The sequence below is a fragment of the Theobroma cacao genome, chromosome 1 (genome assembly GCF_000208745.1).
Source record: "Theobroma cacao cultivar B97-61/B2 chromosome 1, Criollo_cocoa_genome_V2, whole genome shotgun sequence".
Taxonomy (NCBI): domain Eukaryota; kingdom Viridiplantae; phylum Streptophyta; class Magnoliopsida; order Malvales; family Malvaceae; genus Theobroma; species Theobroma cacao.
This window is the reverse complement of record NC_030850.1, coordinates 2,584,202-2,605,432: the sequence shown is the minus strand read 5'-3', so window position 1 is coordinate 2,605,432 and position 21,231 is coordinate 2,584,202. Positions and strand designations below refer to the sequence as shown.

The following is a 21,231-nucleotide window of genomic DNA, read 5'->3' as shown; positions in this document are numbered from 1 at the left end:
CCTCATAAATCGTGAAGGCTTGTATGAAGTCGAAACTCCAAATGATGAACGATAACTGACAGCGGGAAACCCATAGCTCCAAACGGAAACGGCAGCCATGGTTTTAAATCTTCCACGGCGATCCTTTCCAAGTTTCTCAGATCTTTTGAAACGCTTTAAGCCTCTTAAATCCCTTCTCATTGTACACGGTTTCAGTAAAAGCAACTTATTGCTAGGACAATTTCTCAAATCTTGCTTTAATCTGGGTGCTCCAAATTTAGCTCTCTCCGCATTTCACAAAATTCAAAACCCAAACTTATTATTCCAAAACTTAATGCTAAAGGGTCTTTCTAATCATGGTTTATATGAAGATCTTTTATCTGTCTATCTAAAATGCCGGGTCTTGAATTGCCCATCTGATGATTTTACGTTTCCTTTTGTGATTAAGGCTTGTTCAGCTTTAGGTGCTTTTGGGATTGGAAAACAGATTCATTGCATTGTTTTGCGCAAAGGGTATGAAAGAAATGTTGTTATAATGACTTCTTTAATTGGTTTTTATGCGAAAAATGCCGCTCCAAGCATTGCTCGGAAACTGATTGATGGAATTTCTGAACCAGACCTGGTTGCGTGGAATGCTTTGCTTTCTGGTTATTGTTTTAATGGACTTGATAAAGAAGCACTGGGGGTTTTCATGGAAATTCAGGGAATGTACATAAAGCCTAATGTGAGTACTTTGGCAAGTATAATTCCGGTATGTACTCGGTTGGAGTATTCTGCTCTTGGTAGATCTCTTCATGGTTTTGCTGTTAAATGTGGATATTTCTTGGATGATTTTTTGGTGCCTGCTTTTATCTCGATGTATAAAAGTGAAGTGGATTTATCCAGTGCTAGGAAATTGTTTGACTTTGCTGTGGAAAGGAATGTTTGTGTTTGGAATGCTATGATCCATGGGTATATGCGGAACGAGAGGTTTTTTGAAGGTTTTGAGATGTTTCGGGAAATGCTTCGAGCTGATGTGCGGCCTAATTCAGTCACATTTGTGTGCACAATTCCTTCATGTGAGAACAATTTTAATATTTGGTACGGTGGATCTCTCCATGGTTGTGGTATTAAACATGGCTTAGGAAACCAGGTTTCTGTATTGACAGCTCTCGTATCGATGTATGCCAAGCTTGGGGAAATAAATTTAGCTGAATTTTTGTTTAATCAGATGCCTAACAAAAAGCTGCTGTCCTGGAATGTGATGATTTCTGGTTATGTAAATAATGGGCTATGGATTGAAAGTTTGGTCGCATTTCAGGAAATGCATTTGGAAGGATTCAGTCCTGATGCAGTCTCAATTGTTAGCATCCTTTCTGCCTGCTCCAACCTTGGTGGCATTTTACTTGGTAAATCGGCCCATGCATTTGTAGTTAGAAGAAGTTTTGAAACAAATATTAATGTTTCAAATGCACTACTGGGATTTTACTCTGATTGTTGTCTACTCTCCACTTGTTTTAAGCTATTTCAAAAAATGGCAAATAAAAATACTGTATCATGGAATACTTTGATATCTGGGTATGTACACAGTGGACAAAAGGAGAAGGCAAACATGATTCTTCACCAGATGCAGAAAGAGGGAGAGAAGTTGGATTCTGTAAGTTTGCTAAGTATTCTTTCTTCTTACACTGAGAGCGAAAATTTCAGGCAAGGAACAATGCTTCATGGTTATGCCATCAAAACTGGGTGTGACTCTGATGTTTCTTTAACAAATGCACTAATTAGTATGTGTTGTAACTGTGGAGAGATTGATGCTGGAACATCATTGTTTGATGTCATGCCTGAGAGAAGTGTGGTTTCTTGGAATTCATTAATGACTGCCTTCCGGCATTACAACTTATCAAATAACGTTTTAAACTTGTTTGGTCAAATGATAAAGGAGGATCAGAGACCAAATCAAGTAAGTTTGCTAAACTTATGCCCTGTATGCCACACACTGTCACAGGGTAAGTCCATCCATGCTTTTGCTCTCAGAACAGGAATAATAGAAGAAACCACTCTTCTTACATCTCTTATCTTCATGTATGCTAGATTTGGAAAGATAAATTTGTGCCTTTTACTTTTTCAAATGGGGAGAAGGAGGCATATTTCTTTGTGGAATGCTATAATGTCTGTGCATGTTGATACCAAAAATGCCCAAAGAGCAGTTGCTTTTTTTCGTGAATTGCTCCAGATATGTTTGGAACCTGACAATATAACAATTTTAAGTTTAATATCTGCATGTATTTTAGTAAATAGCCTACATCTAGCAGATTCTGTGATGGCCTATGTGATACACAAGGGCTTTGACAAAGATGTGGTAGTTACTAATGCCCTCATAGATCTATATGCAAGATGTGGAAACATTGTGGATGCAAGATTGCTGTTTGACTACTTGCTTGAAAAGGATGCTATCTCTTGGAGTGTGATGATTAATGGATACAAATTGCATGGAGATGCTAGAGGTGCCATCGAAATTTTTTCAAGGATGCAACTTTCAGGGGTGAGCCCTGATGACATTACTTATTTAAGTCTTTTATCAGCTTGTAGCCATGCTGGTTTCGTTGAGGAAGGCCAGAAGGTGTTCAACTATATGGTTGAAAATGGGGTATCTCCAAGAACAGAGCATTATGCTTGTATGGTTGACCTTCTTGGGCGAACCGGTCACTTGCATGAAGCCTATGATATAGTTAGTAGACTGCCATATAAACCTTCTGTAGGCATGCTTGAATCTTTGTTGGGTTCTTGTAAAATCTATGGGGACGTTGAACTTGGAGAGAGAATTTTTCAGATGCTCTCTGAAATGTATCCACAAAATTCAGAATCCTATGTCATGCTTCACAATATTTATGCAGCAGCAGGAAAGTGGGGAGATGCTAATAGAGTTCGGTCTAACATAGAACGAAGACTACTAAGAAAACATCCTGGTTTTAGTCTTCTAGTTGGAGATTAACATCACAATTAGCCGTTCTCTGAGGTGTGCTAACAGTAAATGAATGTCGACATGAATGTTCAGCAAGTTGTCTGAAGCGTTTATGCTAACAGTAACTGAATGTAAATACCAGTAGACAAAGACCTGTCGTAGGTGATCCGCTGAGCTCTATGTGAACAAATAGCAGCCGGGGAAGCAGTTCTTTAACGTATGCTGCAAGTAGATGAAGTTCGATTCAGGTAGACAAAGTCGTGATGGAGGCGATCCACAAGATCCATGTGAACTAATGGTAGCGGAGAAACACCAGGATCAGCAGTTATCTGAAGTATGCCAACAGCAAATTAATGTCAATACAAGCCGCGTCGGATGTGATCTCCACCGAGCGTTATGTGCACTAAGTGCTAGCCGAGGAACTGGTCCAAAGAACACTTCGTTCTTCCACTGTTTACAAGATTGACCTATGCAGCATGGGGACTCGTTTAATGCAAATCCACACATTTAGAGAGCTAAGAAATGTGTTAATCTGGAGCTTTAACCACAATCCACTTTGACTAAGTCAAGAACAAATTTAGGGTCGACCCATGATTTTCTGAAACTGAAAAGTCAGAACCCCACAGTAGGAAACGACAGCTGAAGGTGAAGCGGCGAACGTAAATGCTGATGCAGTGAGCACAAAAGCAGCCTGAACCCAGAGACAGCAAATGGTTCACGCAACTGAGGCAAGTCGGACAAAAAGTGGGCGGTGGATAAGAAAAGATGGAAGAATCTTCGTTTCACACGGGATGGTTTAGGCCGGAGAAAAAGATATTGGCGAAGAATGACTACACAGTCGGACTAGGTATCAAACTAGTCCTTGCCACCCCCCCCCCCCACCTCTGGGTGTGGGGGGACACCTTTTGTTTGTTTTTTTCTTCTGATTTGATAATGAATGGTTCACTTTTGTTCTTCACCCTGAGTTTTGACAGCAGGCACGACTTTCACATGACAAAATAGTACAAAACCAAGAAAAGTTCAAACGTTGGTAAGTTGGGTCCATGCCTATAATGACAACTCCAAGCTGTCTCCAGTTTGTTTGGGAAAGTTCCACAGACACACTTCCACAGTTAATAACCCCAAAATGGTACTCTTTAGTAGCATTTAATTCCCTTTGTTATTAAAGTGACAATGCACAATTATTTGTTTAATTCTTTTTCAACCTTTGTATAACTTTTGAAAATGTAGTCAAAAGAAATACAAAGTTTTATATAAGTAAACTTATTTTATGTTCAACGGAAAACATATGAAATAAGTTGCAATAAAAAACTTTAATTGGACTCAATTATATTACCCAAATTCAACTTGATTGGAACATGAATTTACTTCGATTATCATTAAGTTAGAATTAATCAATAATCATTCATCAAATTTTGTTCCTATCTCAAATATTTGATTAAGCTAGTACATTACTCAAGTCAAAGTATTAAAAGATTCAAATTCAAAATTTATTAAATTATAGGAGTATGAATCTACTTCATTCAAGAGTATTTTATTAGTAATTAGATGGGATTAAGGTGAAATTTGTCTTTTAAATTATTAACTCAATATTGAGTATTTTAATATTATTGATTTTTTTATTATGCTTTCGTTAATTTTTAACAAAAAATAAAAATATTTTCAGTAAAGTACTCTCACATTTAATTTTTAATCATAATTTTGCACGAGTCTATTAGTTTTTGAAATAAGCATTTCATCCCAAAAACATAAACACTGTTAATAAAAAATATAAAAAGATTAAAATATTTTTTCTTCTTTATTAATTTTAAAAATTATTATTTATTATATAATTTTTTAAAAAAAATTAAAAGCACTCGAGAGAGGTGCTTTTAAAATTAATAAAAGTTATATAATAGTAATTTTTAAAATTAATAAAAAATAAAATTATTTTTTAATATTATCACGTCATTAAATTAATACAAACATTAACGATTGACTAACAGCTGAACCTATGTATTCAATAAAAATATTTTTTAAAATAAATATCTATTTTAAAAATTAATATATTTATTTAAAATTTTAATTAAAACTTAAAAAATGAGGTATTTTATCTAAACATATTAGTAAACTTGACAATTTTATACACAACACGTTAATACGATATGAAAAGACACGGGGTTAAACAGGTTTGGATTTACTCTTAACGTCTTTCTTATCTAATCGTGTCTAATACGTTTAAGATACGAAAATTTTCGTGTTTTAACTTATCAAGTACGAGTAACACGTTTAAATACGTTTAATTAATCGTGTTTAAACGTGTATACATGACACACTTATAATTTATTAAAAATTAATAGTCAAAAACTGTTTTAGCCTTATTTAAATAATTTTAAATTTTGTTTTGTTAGATTTGATGTTCTTGTTATTTTGTTTAATTATAATTGTTCTTATAATTATTAATTTTAAATTTAAATAATAAAATTATATTTAATTATAAATATTTTTATTTAACTATGTTAAATGCATTAATCGTGTTATTAATCGTATTATTGACATGTTTAACAAACGTATCGTATCATATTATACGATTATTAAATATATATATATATATTTTTTAAATTTAAGATATAAATAATATTTATATTGTATTTATATTTATTTTTAACGTATTTTATGTTTAATCATATTTGACATATTTAAAATATAAAAATGTGAATTATTAAATTTACATATTAGATATTGGGATTTCAGTTAATCGGCTAAGGCTGCGCTGGAAAGCATAAGTAGAGCTACTGACAGAATTTACCTTGCGAAGCCGCTTAAAAGGAGCAACGGACCCCACTAATCCAAATCCAATAAAACACAAAAGAAGAAAATATCTGACCAGACTCCATCCCGCGTGCGAATACCTCACAGCTGTCAAATTCCTCCCTATATAAACCCTTTCCTTTCCAAAAAAAAGGGGACGTTTGTCACAATTCGCAAATCCAACTCAACTAGTACCTTCCCAAAACACCCTTCACGTCATGGAAAATTACAACGCAGGCCACCGGCGAGCTTTGACTCGTGCCCAGGAACATGAAATCATGGTCTCCACCCTCACGCAGGTAATCAACGGCGAACGACCTTCCACGTCAGTGTTTGCTTCAAGTAGTCGGACCGACAATGTGTTTAATTGCAGCGACACGTGTGTTGCTATGCAACTCAACGGTAATAATGAGTATTTCAACAGCATTTTCCCGCCAAGCCAACAAAGACATCAGCAGCAACAACTGCCACCCAGGGCGCAGTCAAACAGGAGAAACAAGAGGACGCATTACAGGGGAGTACGGCAGAGGCCGTGGGGGAAATGGGCGGCGGAGATTCGAGACCCGAAACGGGCTGTTCGGGTTTGGCTGGGGACTTTCGACACGGAGGAAGCTGCTGCCAGGGCTTATGACAGGGCGGCTGTCGGGTTCCGTGGAGATAAAGCAAAGGTCAATTTCCCACTGTCAGATTACAAAAAGGAACGAGAAGAAGAAGAAGAAGAAGAAAAGAAGAAAGAAATTCCAGAAGAGAAAGATAACAGCCATGAAGAAAAAGGACAGAACAGTAAAGAAAAGGATGATGAAGAATGGCAAATATTTTCAGATGAAGAGTTTAGGGAGCTAATGATGATGGATTAATGGCTGGCTCGCTTTTGTTAGGCAGGGAAGAGGATGGCACACTGGTTTAGTTTTATTAATCACGTGTTTCTATATAAATGCGTTTAAGGTCAACTTTTATAAGTTAGATAATGAGAATCCTGTTGAAGCTAATACTTGCATGCAACCTGCAATGGCAGTTTAACACTTGTTCAAACTCAACTTAAGTCCTTAACAGCTATTACTCATCTCAGCTCTTGTATTTACGTGTTGTCATACATGCTTAGTTCTTAATGTATTTTAACATTTGTCTTATACTTGTGACCAAGTGTTGTAGGCTATTATTCACGTATGAGTCTATTGTACTTAAATAGCTTCAGCAACTAATAATGAATTGGATGAACTTTAGTTTCTCGCTAAGCATTTTTGTCCATCCCTGTTTTTCCTTGCCTGTAACAGAGGCTGCATCATGCAACCATATCCCAACTTCTTCCAAATCACAACATGGTATCAGAGCATAATTTAAGGTCTTAAGGGACCGAAACTCTGAATATCACTACAAAATCCTCCAAAAAAAAAAAAAACTTGTCCTTTGAGCATGGCAAATAGTAGTACATTCTCTCATCAAATACCACCAACCCTTAATGGAGCCAACTACTCCATTTGGTCTGTAAACTTGAGAGCCTACATGAGGGCCTACAACCATTGAGATATGGTTGAATATAGAACAAGACTAGTGCAAGTTTTGAATCCATTAAAGGAGTTTGAGGTCCTAAAGATGAAGGAAAACAAAGCTATGAAGGCCTGCAGAGATAAGGTCAAGCAAGACAAATCAAGTGAGATAGTTGGGAGAAAATTTGTTCAATGTGTCCAGAGATTCGAAGCTAAAATATCTTCATTGGATGAGTAAAGAATCTCTCCAAACTGACACTTACTGAAGTCGTGACTCCTCTCCAAGCTACAAAGCAAAGGAAAGCAATGTGCATGAACAACAACACAGAAAATGATTTGATGGCCAAGTTCAAAGACAAGGGTGCTTTGCAATTTGGAAAATCTTTGAACAAAAAAAGACATGCAATAAGTTTGAACATGTGGAAAAGGTTTACAAGAATAAACTTAAGACATAAGAAAAGCTAGCTCAAATAGAAAAGAAGGCTCATGCAGAGGAAGAGCATTTGTTCATGGCTATGACCAAAGCCAAAGTTTCAGCTTCAGAGGAATGAGCTGATATTTTGCACACAAGTATTAAGGAGTATTGAAGCTAATACTTGCATGCAACTTGAAGTAGCAGTTTAACACTTGTCCAAACTCAACTTAAGTCCTTAACAGCTATTACTCCTCTCAACTCTTGTATTTATGTGTTGTCATGCATGCTTAGTTCTTAATGTATCTTAACACTTGTCTTATGCTTGTGATCAAGTGTTGTAGGCTATTATCCACGTATGAATTTATTGTACTTAAATAACTTCAACAACTAGTAATAAATTGAATGAACTTTAGTTCCTTACTAAGCATTTTTGTTCATCTCTATTGTTCCTTGCCTGTGACAGAAGCTGCATCATGCAGCCATATCCCAACTTCTTCCAAATCACAACAAATCCTTGGAAATATGGAGGACACAATTCTCTTTTATGGGTTATCAAACGACCATGTTTCAATCTCAATCTATATTACTTTTTGTTTGCTTTGAGCACACTTTATGCCAGCTCTCACAAGATGCCATGTGTCTACTTTTAATGACTAATTATTACTTATTTTGTTTTAATGTTTTTTCTTTCTCTCTCATATTTTGATTTTAATTTTTTTCCTCTCGTATCTTTTCCCATCTTTCTCTATTATCAGATTGTTGATAAATCTTCTTTCTTCTAATGCTTGTTGTTGTTCTAGCAAGAAAAGCAAATAAATCATGACCTAGGATTGGTAGTTGTCCGATCGGGTGATTAGCACAATCAGATGAAAGGTGAGGATCAAAGCAAGGAGTGGGTAGAGAAGGCTGCTGCTGTAGAAGGAGTTGCACCACCGGAGACCAATTAAAGTTGGGATCTGCTGGAAGTGGTACTGGTGAAATAGAAGAGAATGGTGGAACCTGTTTTTTTTTTTCCCGATCCTCATTGATGCAAGATTAAATTTTCTTTTGACTTTCTCTCAGAAAAAAAAGAACAAAGAAACCCAAACAGAAGCTGAAGAAACCAAGCAAAAAACACAAAGAAAAATAACAGGGAGAATAAGGAAGTGATCTTTCAAGTCAAAGGGATTAGATTTTGCTACGAGATCAGTAACAGAGAGAAGGAAAATAAAGAGAAGATAAAACCCAAATACTACCTGAAATTGATTTGTGAGAGGGAAAGAGAAAGAAAAAAATTAAAATAAAATAAATATTAATTAACAATTAAAAATAGACACTTGACATCTTGTGAAAGGTGAGGCACGAATTGGAGGCAGGATTTGGATTCCCTGGGGCTTTACTGACCGGGATTCTCACACTTGTCAGATGAAGGAAATGATGTACGGATAAGGTGAGTGTGGTTCAAAACGCAAAGCTCGTCTACTGCTTTGAGTCGTTGGTCAAAATACCCGGACGTGTCTATCCTAATGTATTTTATTCAATATAGTTATTATACTTCAATTAAAAGAAATCTAGTTTTTTCCTTCTCTCTCTCTCTCTCTCACTTCTCTGTGGTAGAAGCCTCAGAGAAGCCTCTCCTCTTCGCTCCCTCCTTCTCTTTACTTTTTCCACAGATTTCCTCTCCTTTGTTCGATCCCACGCTGGAAGTCCCACACAAGAAGAATGCACTCCATTTCGATTTTCGGATCATCCGACCCGAACCAAAACCAACACAAAGAAAAAGGAATTGTTTTTGAGTTTCTTTTAGACTCGACTGGTTTTGAGTTTCGGTATTTGGGATCCGGATTTGGATTATTTCATTTTTTAAAATTATTTTATCTGTTTAATTTGTTGTTTATGGATAAGAATGTTTTAATTGTTTAATTATTGTATCATTTTATTTAATTATTATTATGATGTTTGATAAAGGATTTTTCTTAATGTCTCCGTACGGCATTTCTTGTTTCCATTGAGATTGTTGTTGTTTCGTTTGTACCATTTATAACTCTAATATATTTTTTTGGTGGATAAATGAGGTTTTTTTTTTCCTGAAAAATGCGAGATGTTTGGTTCATGAGAAAACAGTGGAAAATAAACAAGATTTTATGTTTTAGCGATGAAAACAAGAAAAGTAATTTAGTTTTTTAATTTTAAAAATTACCCTAATTTAATTTCTCTCTAATGAATCTAATTTAGCTGTTAAAAAAGATGACATGATACTAACAATTAAAAGTAGATGGCACCTCGAGTAATTAGACCAAAAAATTTATCATTGTATCCAAATTTTTATTTTTAATAATTTATTATTATTTTTTAAAAAATTAAATTATCTTGAAATCATCTTTTATTTCTTTAAAAAAATTGACATAATAATATCTTAATATGTCATATCATAATCTTCTAACATATCACATCATTATGATATACTAATACTGATGCGATATTATCACGATAATAACTCGAACCTTTAATAATGACGTAATAAGTGATGTTATATCACCACATTAACATGTCAAGTAGATGTTAACATACCATTTATACTAACTATTACGTCAGTAAAAATATATCACGTCAATATCACATTATTTTTGACGTCTTAAATTAAATATAAAAAAAATTAAATTAAAACAATCTTCAAAATTAAAAAATTAGATTGTTTCAATTTAAGTACAGAAGTTAAATTTAACAAAATAGAAACCTCTGGGTTATTTTGACCAATCTTCATTAGCTCTAGTCCTGCATTGACAGCTTTGATTTGGTAAAGAAGAGAACCAAAGAAGATGAATGGAAATGAGTAGGGGAGATATATCCCCAAAGCCCATATTTATATTCATTACTAATCAGATGAAAAAAAATATCAGCGAGATCCCTAACAATTTTAATACATGAGCAAAACCCAAGACATTAGCAACCAACCATCGAGCCAGCTCCTTTGCACAGAACACTACATAGCGTCTACAAGGCCAAGTGCAACTAACACACTACCCAATAGGCCAAATGCCCATCTCTCTCTCTTAAAAAAACTCCAAACACCAAAATCAAAACTGCTCTTTACCAACAAGTAGTGCAAATTTTCATCAGAAAAACCAGCTTAGCTATTTTATAGATTCTGGTCAAAATCCAAAACTCATCACTCATCAGTCCCGTACTAACCCAAGTGGTTTTGGCAAAAAATCACAAAAAGGTACACATCTGGTGAAAAGAAATGCCATTAGTTCTTTTCGACCCAGTCCAAGAAGCTTATGTTCCTATTATCATGATGATGTTGTCGTGCCATTAGTGGTCTGTTTAGCCACATAAATCTGCTTCATCTTTGAAGTGGGAAAGTTCTTGTCTCCACCCATGGATTGGTTTCTTCCATGGAAACCCATTCTGCGATGGGTCCATTCACCAGAGCCGTTCTTTTGTGAAACCCCACTTCCTCTCTGATGACTATACCCCGAGGAGTTACTGTAATGCTGGGAAGATATATTCTTTTGCTGGGAAGACTGAGCCTTATATGCAGAATTTGTGCTCTGGCCACTACTTTTAATACCACCACTATTTTGAATATCAGTCTTGCCAGCATCTGCAACTGTGGTAATTGCCAAGCTCTTAGCAACATTCTGTCCTGAAGTTACAGCAATGCTGGAGCTAGATGGTTCCACCAACCCTAGTTCATCAGGTAACTGTGTGACAGTTGCATCTGTTGCCACAGGGAATTTCCGACTGCTATCAGACGGTGTTGATGTTCTAGACTCAGGGAACCTGTTGCTAGTCAATGACTGGTCAACAGGAGGCCCCTGGCTGAACTGAGAAGCTAGTACACCTTCTGCCTGTTGTTGTAATAGCATTGATGGTGGAACAGACTGAAGAGGTGAAGCAGGAACATGATGAGACCACCGTGCTTGGACCGACATGTCTGGAGTGGACTGAAGTAGAAGTTTTAAAATAAGCATTAGTCAGATCAGATCAAATAACACATGTCAAACAAGATCTTCAATAATTCTAATCATCCAGCATTATAAGTGCACCTATTCAATAAAATCTAGCTTAAAATCATTGATGACTACATCTAGAACATCCATATAGACCTCTAACTTTTGAATTGCAATATAATTAAGAATCTTAAGAAAAAGAAAATGAGAAAGAAAGAACTCTTTCCGTACTTAATTTGTTGATAACAAAACAAAAAATTAATGTTCTAGATACAAATTAATTTGAAAAAATGGAGACTAAGACTCAAAAAAAAAGCAACCCAGATGACCATTAGTGATGCTGACAGTTTAATAGCTTGAGGTTTGCTAAAACTTGTACCTGGAAAGGAGAAACATCAAACATAGCAAGTGGAGATGCCATGGGCAGAAGAGGCGACCCAGGGCCAGGGGCAAGATGCTGGATTTGAGCAGGTATGTTGGTAGAATTACGCTGAGAAGATGCCATATTCATATTGTTCAAATCCCCTTCACCACCACCCATTGCAGAAGAAGCAGGGTTGTGCTTCCAGTCAGGTTGCTTTCCCGATGGGATGTAGGTTGTACCCATGAAACTTAGTCCAAACTGTCCAACTGGAGCAAAATGATTGTACACAACCATATGCGGTGGGCCTTGAACCCCAGGGATGCCTCCAGGTGGGCTGATAAAATGGCCAGTGAACCCCGCTGGAGGACCATAGAATGAATCTACTCCAGAATGGCATTGTTGCCAGGTCCCCAAGGGACCTGAAGCTGGTGTGCTACTCTTCTGGGACTGTGATTGCGTAGATGAAGATTCCTCATGTGGTCCAAAGGCAAAGATTGGACCCCCCAACATGGGATTCATTTCATAGAAGGGGAAATGCGAAGGAGGGCCTCCTGGAAAATGTGAAATCATCTGGCTTGAAGAATTTTGTGGACTAGGTAAAGGTGGCCATAAAGAAATTGGTGGGTTCTCAACAGAAAGATCTGCAGGAAGAGAAACACTTAGAGACTCTTCAGCCTTTGATTGACTTGCTAATTGCTGATCACCATCACCTGCAAAATGGACAAAAAAAAAGAAAAGCCAACTTGGATATTAGCATCCATACAAGCAAAAACATACAAGGCTCCTGCCGTGACTGCAGACTATTTTGTTACCCACCTGTAGTGATAACTTCAATGTCTGCACCCCCAAAACTTTTATTATCAGAAGCAGAAACGGTGCAGGTACCCATCCCATTCCCAACAATCTCATCACTAGTTATCGCTGCAACAGCAACAGCTGAAGCAGCTGCTTCAGCTTCAGCTTCACAGTCTTCCAAATCAACACAAGATTCATTTGAGTGCTTCTCTTTTTCAAAGAAAAGGGTGCAATCATTCTCGGCTGCAGAAAGATTGCGGGAGATCTGAATTTCTGATCGAGATGGACCTGGAGGGCCAATCCCATGTGAAACAGCACGGTTGCTAGGAGTGAGAACTGTTGGAGATGTAACTGCTCCTGTATAAAGTAATGATATCCTTCAGATACGGGGCAACAGTAAACCCAAGAATCTATATAATATCAGAAAGAAAGAATACACTCACCAAATTGTATTTTCTCCCCAGCAAGCAAAGAATTTATTGGACTGGCAGCAGAAGAAAATGACTTGTCCTTCAATACGATGGATGAGGATGGCATGCTGGGCTCAGTAACTGAGCTAGTGCGATCTCCAATAGATGCACGAGTATCAAATTGAACAGGCTTCATAGCATCATCAAGTTGGGTCTGTGTCAGTGTCATTACCTAGGAAATAAAAACCAAATAAGTTCCAGACTTCCTCCAACGTATCGTCCAAATAATTAGAAGAGAGAATACCAGCATCTACAAGCTTAATAATCTAGAATAAACTCAGACTAAATGCATAAAAAAATAACCTGAAAATACATGACAGTTAATCAACCTTCACATGACAAGTTCACTCATAATAAGAATGCAGAATATACCAGCCTGAAGTTATAAGGAAAAACGGTACAACAAAAGTCAGCAACGGATTAAAGTTTGCAGTACCATAGTCTAAAGTATGACTAAAGGCATCCTGGAAACACAACACAACAAAGTGCAGAAATGCACAGACACAAGTGCATGCAGATGTGCACAAAATTGTATAAGAGGACGAATGAATGCATTACACATACTGAACCCCAACCCAACTTGAAGATGTTGAAGAAAAGTCCAGAAGAAAGCAACCCAGAAAGTAAGGCCTGAGCATGCTGATAGGCATGTATATAAATTATCAGATTCCAAAGTAGCGACAAAAATAACACAGGTGCTAGGAGCTACATAGTCAGATCAGTCAGAATATAAAACAAGGGGAGAGAAAAGAATTCCATGAAACCCATGAAAAGATGCACAAAAGGCAAATTGAGTAATCATCAGAATTCCATGAGTCTTGCAGATATATTAGAAACAGAGCACAGTGTTAAACTGCTATCAAAGTTAGTAAGTCAGTAAATGCAATTATTCATACCTGTTGATTAATGCGTGAATTACCCCACGAACCCAAAGATGTCTGAACATTATCAAGAACCTTACTCTTGCTCTCAAACATGAAGCCTGATACTAGGTTTGGTCCACCACCTGAGGTGGCTGGAAGAGAGGTTGTCTGGAGCGACCTGTAGAAAATCATCACATTAGCAATCTGTATGCATATTTTTTAGATGTACATTAAATTCGTTTGGAGAGTGTATATACTTCACTCCCTGCGTTCTTAGATCCGCCTGTGCATCAGTTTTAATGGCAGGAGTACCAATTGGAGCCAAGGGTTGGGACACTACAGTTGCCCCAAATCCTGCCGATACAAAATCAGAGCGCACATTGTTAACTACTCCACTTGCTGAAGAAGAATTTCTATTTGAGCTGGCTGAGACCGTGGTACTTTGTGGGGTTGCACGAGGTTTTCGTGGTGGCTGTCATTAAAAATTAAGTAAATGATGTTAATCAGCATGGACTTATTGCACGGAACCAGCAAAAAGAACGGGAGAAAACATCTTATTGTAAAGTAAGTGACAAAAATAGTTTTAGTTCAAAGTGCATTAGAACCTTTGCAACCCGAGACTTTGCTTTGAATTCTTTTTCTCTCTGCTCACGTCTGTCATTAAGCATTTGCCTCTTTGATCTGACCTCGATGAAGTCATCTTCATCACTGGGAGCTTCTATTCCAGGTTGCTCAAAAACACGCACAATGCCGCTTTGCAAAGGAGCATCTACATCCTCTTCAATATTCCTCTTAAGATTACCTTCCTCAAAGCGTGAGATATTCTGACTCCTCATCAATGATTCTTTTCCCAATCCCTTTTCATTCCTGTTCCCAGAATCTATCTCCTGGGAACTGCCCAGAGCTGAATTGGAGCATTCTGATTCAATTGTCTGTTTTGATTTATTCACCACAACAACTTTCCTCACCCCATTTCTTGTGGAAAATCCAGTACTCCTTCCATTGGCATTTGATTTTTCATCCAGCCCTAGTTCATTGGGGTGGTTTGAAGAAACCATTCCAGTAGACTGCTTCTTATCAGAATTTTCCCTAATTCTAAACTCTGTTCGAGGACGTCGAGCCCTCCTTTGATATCCACTAGACTCTTGACGAGAGGCCTCAGAAGCAAGAGAAGCTGATCTTGGGTTAGATCCTTTAACTGTAAAGACATACTTTTTCCCCCTATTACTATAAGTTTGGCCCCTTAATCCACTTAACTCTCTCTCTTTTGAAACTGACTGGGACGATGTGAGAACAGTTTGAACTTCACCTTCTAATTGTTTACTAGACAGCCCTTTGAAGTTTCTACAAACTGAATTCTGTTGCCCTTGGTCTTCTGAAGGGAAACCTGACCCGGACCTAGCTGTGTTATCACCAATATTTGATCTCTCCACATGACCATGCTGTTTCATAACATTTTTCCTGGCTGGTATGGAAATTTCCTCTTTCAACACATTCCCCTGTGATAAATCCAATGACCTTGGAAGACCTGACTGGTTATCCAAAAGAGATGAAACTTCGTTTTTCATCAGACTATTTGCAGAGGTGTCTTGACTGGGCTGAACAGGCAGACAGACTCCAGGGTTCTGGTTCAAGGAGAAGTTGACTGGAACATTTGGCTGGACAAAAGACACAGCTTGAGGAGCCAATGGCAGCACTCCCTGGGAAATAGGAGATGTATACCTTAGCTGGCCAAATTGAAAGAGAGGGGGCTGTGACGGGTGCATTTGGGTGAGGGATGGGCCAACCTGAGGATGCAGATGAAGAGGCATCTGTATAGAACCAATCTGTATGGCTGGAACTGGAGATGGTATTAAAGAAGGACCTGAAAACAGCCCAAATTGAAGCTTAAGAGGTATTTCAGCCTGACTAGGAACAGAAGCAGCAGAAGGCATGCCACTCTGACCAGAAGATGAATGGGAAGACATGCTGACAGAAGAGGGGAGAGAATTTTCAGCCAACACACCAGTGCTTCCAGTAGCATTAAGATGATCCATTAAATCAGATGCTATCAACGCTTGAGGAGCAGTATTAGGCTGAACAACCAGATCTTGCATTGCCTTCTCAGTTTCCTGGAAGATTCTAGAAGAACTATCTAAACTCCCTTGGGACGGAGCATCCATAGACTGAAGGGTATTTCTATCACCATGCATCGCATCAAAAGATATGGTTTCTTCTACAGGTATCTGTTTTATTGCATAAGTAGAGTCCTCATTCCTTGAACTTCTTTCAAACTCATCATTAGGCATGCCAACCTCAACCCCCTCATTGAAGCCTAAGACCAAGTTGTCCATCATGTCAGGTGACTCCTTAACCTCTAGACGCATTTCATCAAACTCTTGAGCCAGGTCAATATTGCCATCATCTCCTTCATGCACTTCATCTTCTTCCTGGAATGCATCTTCATCCTCATCATATTCTTCTTGCTCCTGCAACTGTTCATTGTTATCAACAGTCCATTCCTCATCATTACTAGCTGAAATAGAACTTGAGGCAGTCCGAACATTCTCTTTCCCAGCTTCAGTAGGTAAGACAAGGGGTTCAAATCCCTGCCTTGGCAGGTCAACCTCTTTACCCTCTTCAGCCAATAACACTGCAGAATCTCCAGACTCATCCAAGTCATCATGAGAAAGATGAACCGGAGAATCTGGGGGGCTTGAAACTGAGAGGGATGACTGTGAGTCACACCCCGCTGCATTCCCATCCACTTTCTGCACCTCATTCTCAGTATTCTCAGGCTGAGTATCTATAATTCCATGCTGTACAAGATCGTCTTGATGACCACTATCATAAACTCTCTCCATGGCAGATCCACCTCTTGTGGCATGATTGTACTGTATCGCATTTTCTAAGAATGTTGAGGGACCAGGATGCTCCGGCTCACCTCTATATGAGGTTTTTTGCATTGAAGACAAAGATGGAGGAGGTAAAACACGAGGCTGCCTCACAGAATATCTTGACCTCCCAAGGGAATAAAGCCCATCACCCTCAGGGTTGTGATAGAATCTTTCAGGGTAAGGAGGATAAATATTACCACGAGATTGCTGCCCCCATGTGACATCACCATAATTCTCAGCTAGATTCTCATGATATTCAGATTCAATCTCAGCATTTCTGCCATACTGATCACCATCCCTAGAAACATTCCACCTCTGACCCTTTGGCTGACCAAAATCATCCATGTGGGGTTCTGGAACCCCTGCTCTATAGTAAGGCCTGGAAGACACGTATGCAGCACCTCCATATGACTCTTTCTTTGGAAATGGTCTTACCCCAACAGATCCATCTCGCCTGGGGCTATGGTGACCATTCTCTGTCTCTTGCCCAGTGAAGGCTGAGCTGTTTCCATTCTCAAATACATCTCTCCTCCATGAATTAAAGGGCTTACCTCTATCTGAAAATGCAGAAGAAGCATTAGAGAAGTGAGGCCTAGAAGTCATCTCAAAGGGTCTATTTAGACCAGAAGAATCAGAAGAAGCTGAAGTTGTGATTCTTTCCACCATCCTTTCACCATCTTCCCAATCACCCACATCTGTTGCTTTTGATACATCTCTTTCTTTCACCATCCCTGAAATTTTCTCATCCACTCCAGCAGAAAAATGACTACCACCCTTTGCTGCTTCAGCCTGCCTCTTGGCAATCCTTTCCTCCAACTCTAAGAGTTTTTGTTTAGCAGCCTGTTTCCTCCTTTCCTCCTCCATAAGAATCCTGCATTTTTCCTCCTCTCTAGCTATCCTCTGTTCTTCTGCCCTTTGCAAGGCTTCTAATCGCTCTTGTTCAGCTCTCCATGCAGCTTCCCTAGCTTCTTCTTCTAACCTTCTCAGCTGCTCCTCTTGTTCCCTTGCCAACCGCAATCTCTCCTCTTCTTCTCTACGGGCTTGCTCCAAAGCTCTTTCCTGTTCTTCAATAATCCGCCGCCGCTCCTGTTCTTGCAACTTCTGCACTCTCTCAAGTTCAGCCTCAAAAGATTCCCTGACAGGGTCATGAAAATCAGTTTGTTTAAACATATCTTTCTTCCTCTTGACCACCCCAACAAGATTTCCAGGAAAAGGATCCCGTCCATCAAACCCAGCAGCCACAAAGTCCTTCATGAAAGGGTCTTCTATATAAGGTTTTTCATTCTTAGACAATGGACGCTTCTCTCTACCAAAATTTAGTATTGGATCATTAACAGGAAGTCCTTTACCACCCAAAGAAAAAGATGACTTTGATAAGGAGCTATTCTGGAAAGCATCACCTTTGTATCTATTGTATTGGTCATTGCCATAACGCTCTCTTGTATTCCTCTCAGACCCTCTACTGCTAAATGAATCTGTTGTGCTGTTCCAAGCTTGTCTTCCTCCATGTCCATAACCCACATCCCTCCTAATATCATCCTGAGCATTGTCCCGGAAAGGCGATGGAATGTACTTATTCTCCTTTTCTCTGTTCATACTTGAAGGCCTTGTACCAAAACCATTTCTGTCACTTGCAATCTCTTGAGCACCAGCTCCCTCTTTAGGAAGAGGGGAAGAAGCTCTCCATCCATTCCCTTCCCGCCCTTCTCTACTTGGTGTTTTTGCATCTCTGCCATAAGGGTCCAATTTAAGGACTTCACTGGAAGGAGTTCGTCTAGTTTCATTGTCACGCTGTCCCCACCTGTCAAAAAGACTATGAGCTGGTTTGTGTAGCGGCCCACCAGCCCTTGGCATTTCCAAATCTCTATCCCGGTAAGCTTCACTTTTTGAATACCCATGATCCCTCCCACGGTCTGTAAAACCCTGACCTGTATCGCGTTCATCATCAGCCCAATCAGATCTTGGGTTCAAGCGCACCAATGGAAGTGGCCCAGGGAAGTATTCATCCTGCTTCCTGTCTTGCTCTACTAAACGAGAACCGCTTACACCGTAACCTTCGCTGCCATTCTCACTCAATTCATTGCCAACAGCAATTCTTCCCGGTTGCAATTGAGGACGCATATCAATAACTGAACTCAATCGAGAACCATCCCGATTCTCATTAGACAACTCCTCAACTGCTAATTGCTTCTGTTTCTGATTCAAACCATCCTTCTGTTTCTTTTCATTCCCCGATACAATAGGCAAAGCTGCCTGCAACGAAGGAAAATCCTCTCCCCTCAGCACTGTAGCTTTATCCAAAGGTGGAAAACCTTGTGCTGAAACAGACATCGAAGAAGTCGACCCTCCCACACCTGGCCTAGCCGAAGGCGGCATATAAACACCACTACTTCCCCTACTAACCCCATCACCAGTATTCAAACCCTGATCGACCCCATCATCCACATGATCACCACCACCAACCAACCCTTCTTTCTCCTGCAAAGCAACTGTACCGGGCTTTGTCCATCCCATGCCGGACGAAGACGGCCTTGGCCCACTACCAGGAATACCTCCACTGGCAGGCACACCACCGGGGCCCAACGAATCAAACCGCTCATGCTCCTTTCGCAAGGATGGCAAATTCAAGGGGGGTGGAACCGATAACTTGGGCCCAGCCTTTTGGGAGCTACGAGGCCGCGACAGGACCACCATTCCTCCCCCTCCTCCACCGCTAGCACCGGGTCGTGCCCGATTTGACCCATAAGAACCCGGATGATGTGAGTGGTAGTGATATTTAGATGATTGTTGGCCATAGGACTTGTTCAGATTGACTGAAACAAACTTATTTCCCACTCCGGGATTTGCCATCTGAGGGTCCAACCCGAACTTTTAACCCCTTTGACGGATTCCGATGATCCCCGCCAAGGCATCAAAACCCTAACCCTAGATTTTACTTCCCTCAACAGATCTCTCGTAGCAAAATTGATGATCAGATAATAAATCAATCAAAACCCTCACAACTCCCTGATCAAAATAAATTTAAAAAACCCCAAAATTTTAATATATTAATAAACTAGATCAATCTATAAGTTTTTTTATTAATTAGTGGCGCTACAAAACAAGAAGGAAAAGAAAAATAGCTCGAGAGAGTGTGTTATTTTAGTTTCTAACTAGGGTTTCTATTTAGATGTTAATTTTTATTTTCATTTTTAGAAAGAAAAAATATTCGGAAGAAAATGGAGTGTAGGATAAGGCCTTACCTCCGGGGCGTAGGATAGAGACGGCGGAAGCTAACGTGAGCCGCGCGGATTAGAAATCAAATGCCCTACTCACTCCGAACCACAGAGAGAGAGAAGAGAGAGAGAGAGAGAGGAGAACGAGAACAGAGTTAAAAGCCCGAAAGAAAAATAAAGAACGGTTTTCTTTCCCCTTTTTTTGTTTTGTTCCCCTATATTTACTTTTATTTGTATTTTTGCCCCCCAAATTTATTGTCTTTTTTGATTTCGTGTGTGTGTGTGCAGACTTTTAAAGTGTTGGACCTGTTTTTTTCCTTACAGGTTCGTGGATTGTACTTTGGACCGTAAATTACTAGATTGTGGAGCAGAGTTCTGTCTATTGAACTTCCGTGACTGTGATTTTTTACAGTTTGACAGCGGCAGAGATGGGTGGCAGCTGTAAGATAAAATTTGTACCGGCAGTGAATCTTTGTCTCTCTTTTAATCTTGAGATTGAGTATGGTAATACTTTGTACTGTACCTTTTTCCTTTAAAAAAAAGTTTGCCTGTGGATATTGGAGTCTAAAGTTGTTGGAGTAAAGAAATGGAAAATGATTTATTTTTTTAATCTTATTTAATTAATTGCTACTGATAAATGCTATTTATTTATATCAATTTAAAATGGAAACTTAACTTGGAAGTAAAACAAGGATGTTAAGATAACATAATTGACATCCTACAAGATAAAAGAGCCATTAAAACAACTCTATCTTCCATCTTATATAGAGTCATTAAATAACAATCCACAATAATAATTAATAGGGTATTTGTATCTAAATCTGATTATAAAATTTAATACTCATATTTATCCACACCCGATTGATAATTACACTATTAAAATCCAATTAAAGTTCAAACTCATTTAATTTAAAATATTGTAGATATCTACTACAAAACTCGACTTAACTTGAATTTAATAATAATAAATAAAATTTCATTATTTTTATATATTTTATTAGTCAAAATTAAATTAATAAAATTAGAATGAATTTTATATTTAGATAATTTATAAATAAAATAAATAATTTATCTATTATAAGTAATAAATATATTCAAACT

General features: G+C 38.4%; 3 protein-coding genes across 3 annotated transcripts; 2 read left to right on the top strand and 1 right to left on the bottom strand.

The window, feature by feature from the left end:
* Positions 40-3,878, top strand: LOC18611119 (pentatricopeptide repeat-containing protein At1g06140, mitochondrial). The gene has a single exon (XM_007047182.2). The coding sequence runs from the start codon at positions 98-100 to the stop codon at positions 2,948-2,950; it is 2,853 nt and encodes a 950-aa protein (XP_007047244.2). The 5' UTR covers positions 40-97; the 3' UTR covers positions 2,951-3,878.
* LOC18611118 (ethylene-responsive transcription factor ERF098) lies at positions 5,889-6,919 on the top strand. The gene has a single exon (XM_018124861.1). The coding sequence runs from the start codon at positions 5,929-5,931 to the stop codon at positions 6,565-6,567; it is 639 nt and encodes a 212-aa protein (XP_017980350.1). The 5' UTR covers positions 5,889-5,928; the 3' UTR covers positions 6,568-6,919.
* LOC18611117 lies at positions 10,412-20,262 on the bottom strand. The gene is made up of 8 exons (XM_007047178.2): positions 20,158-20,262; positions 14,645-19,921; positions 14,297-14,511; positions 14,073-14,217; positions 13,150-13,348; positions 12,728-13,063; positions 11,927-12,621; positions 10,412-11,541 (listed from the first exon to the last, which is right to left on the bottom strand). The coding sequence occupies exons 2-8, from the start codon at positions 19,763-19,765 to the stop codon at positions 10,885-10,887; spliced, it is 7,368 nt and encodes a 2,455-aa protein (XP_007047240.2). The 5' UTR covers positions 19,766-19,921; positions 20,158-20,262; the 3' UTR covers positions 10,412-10,884.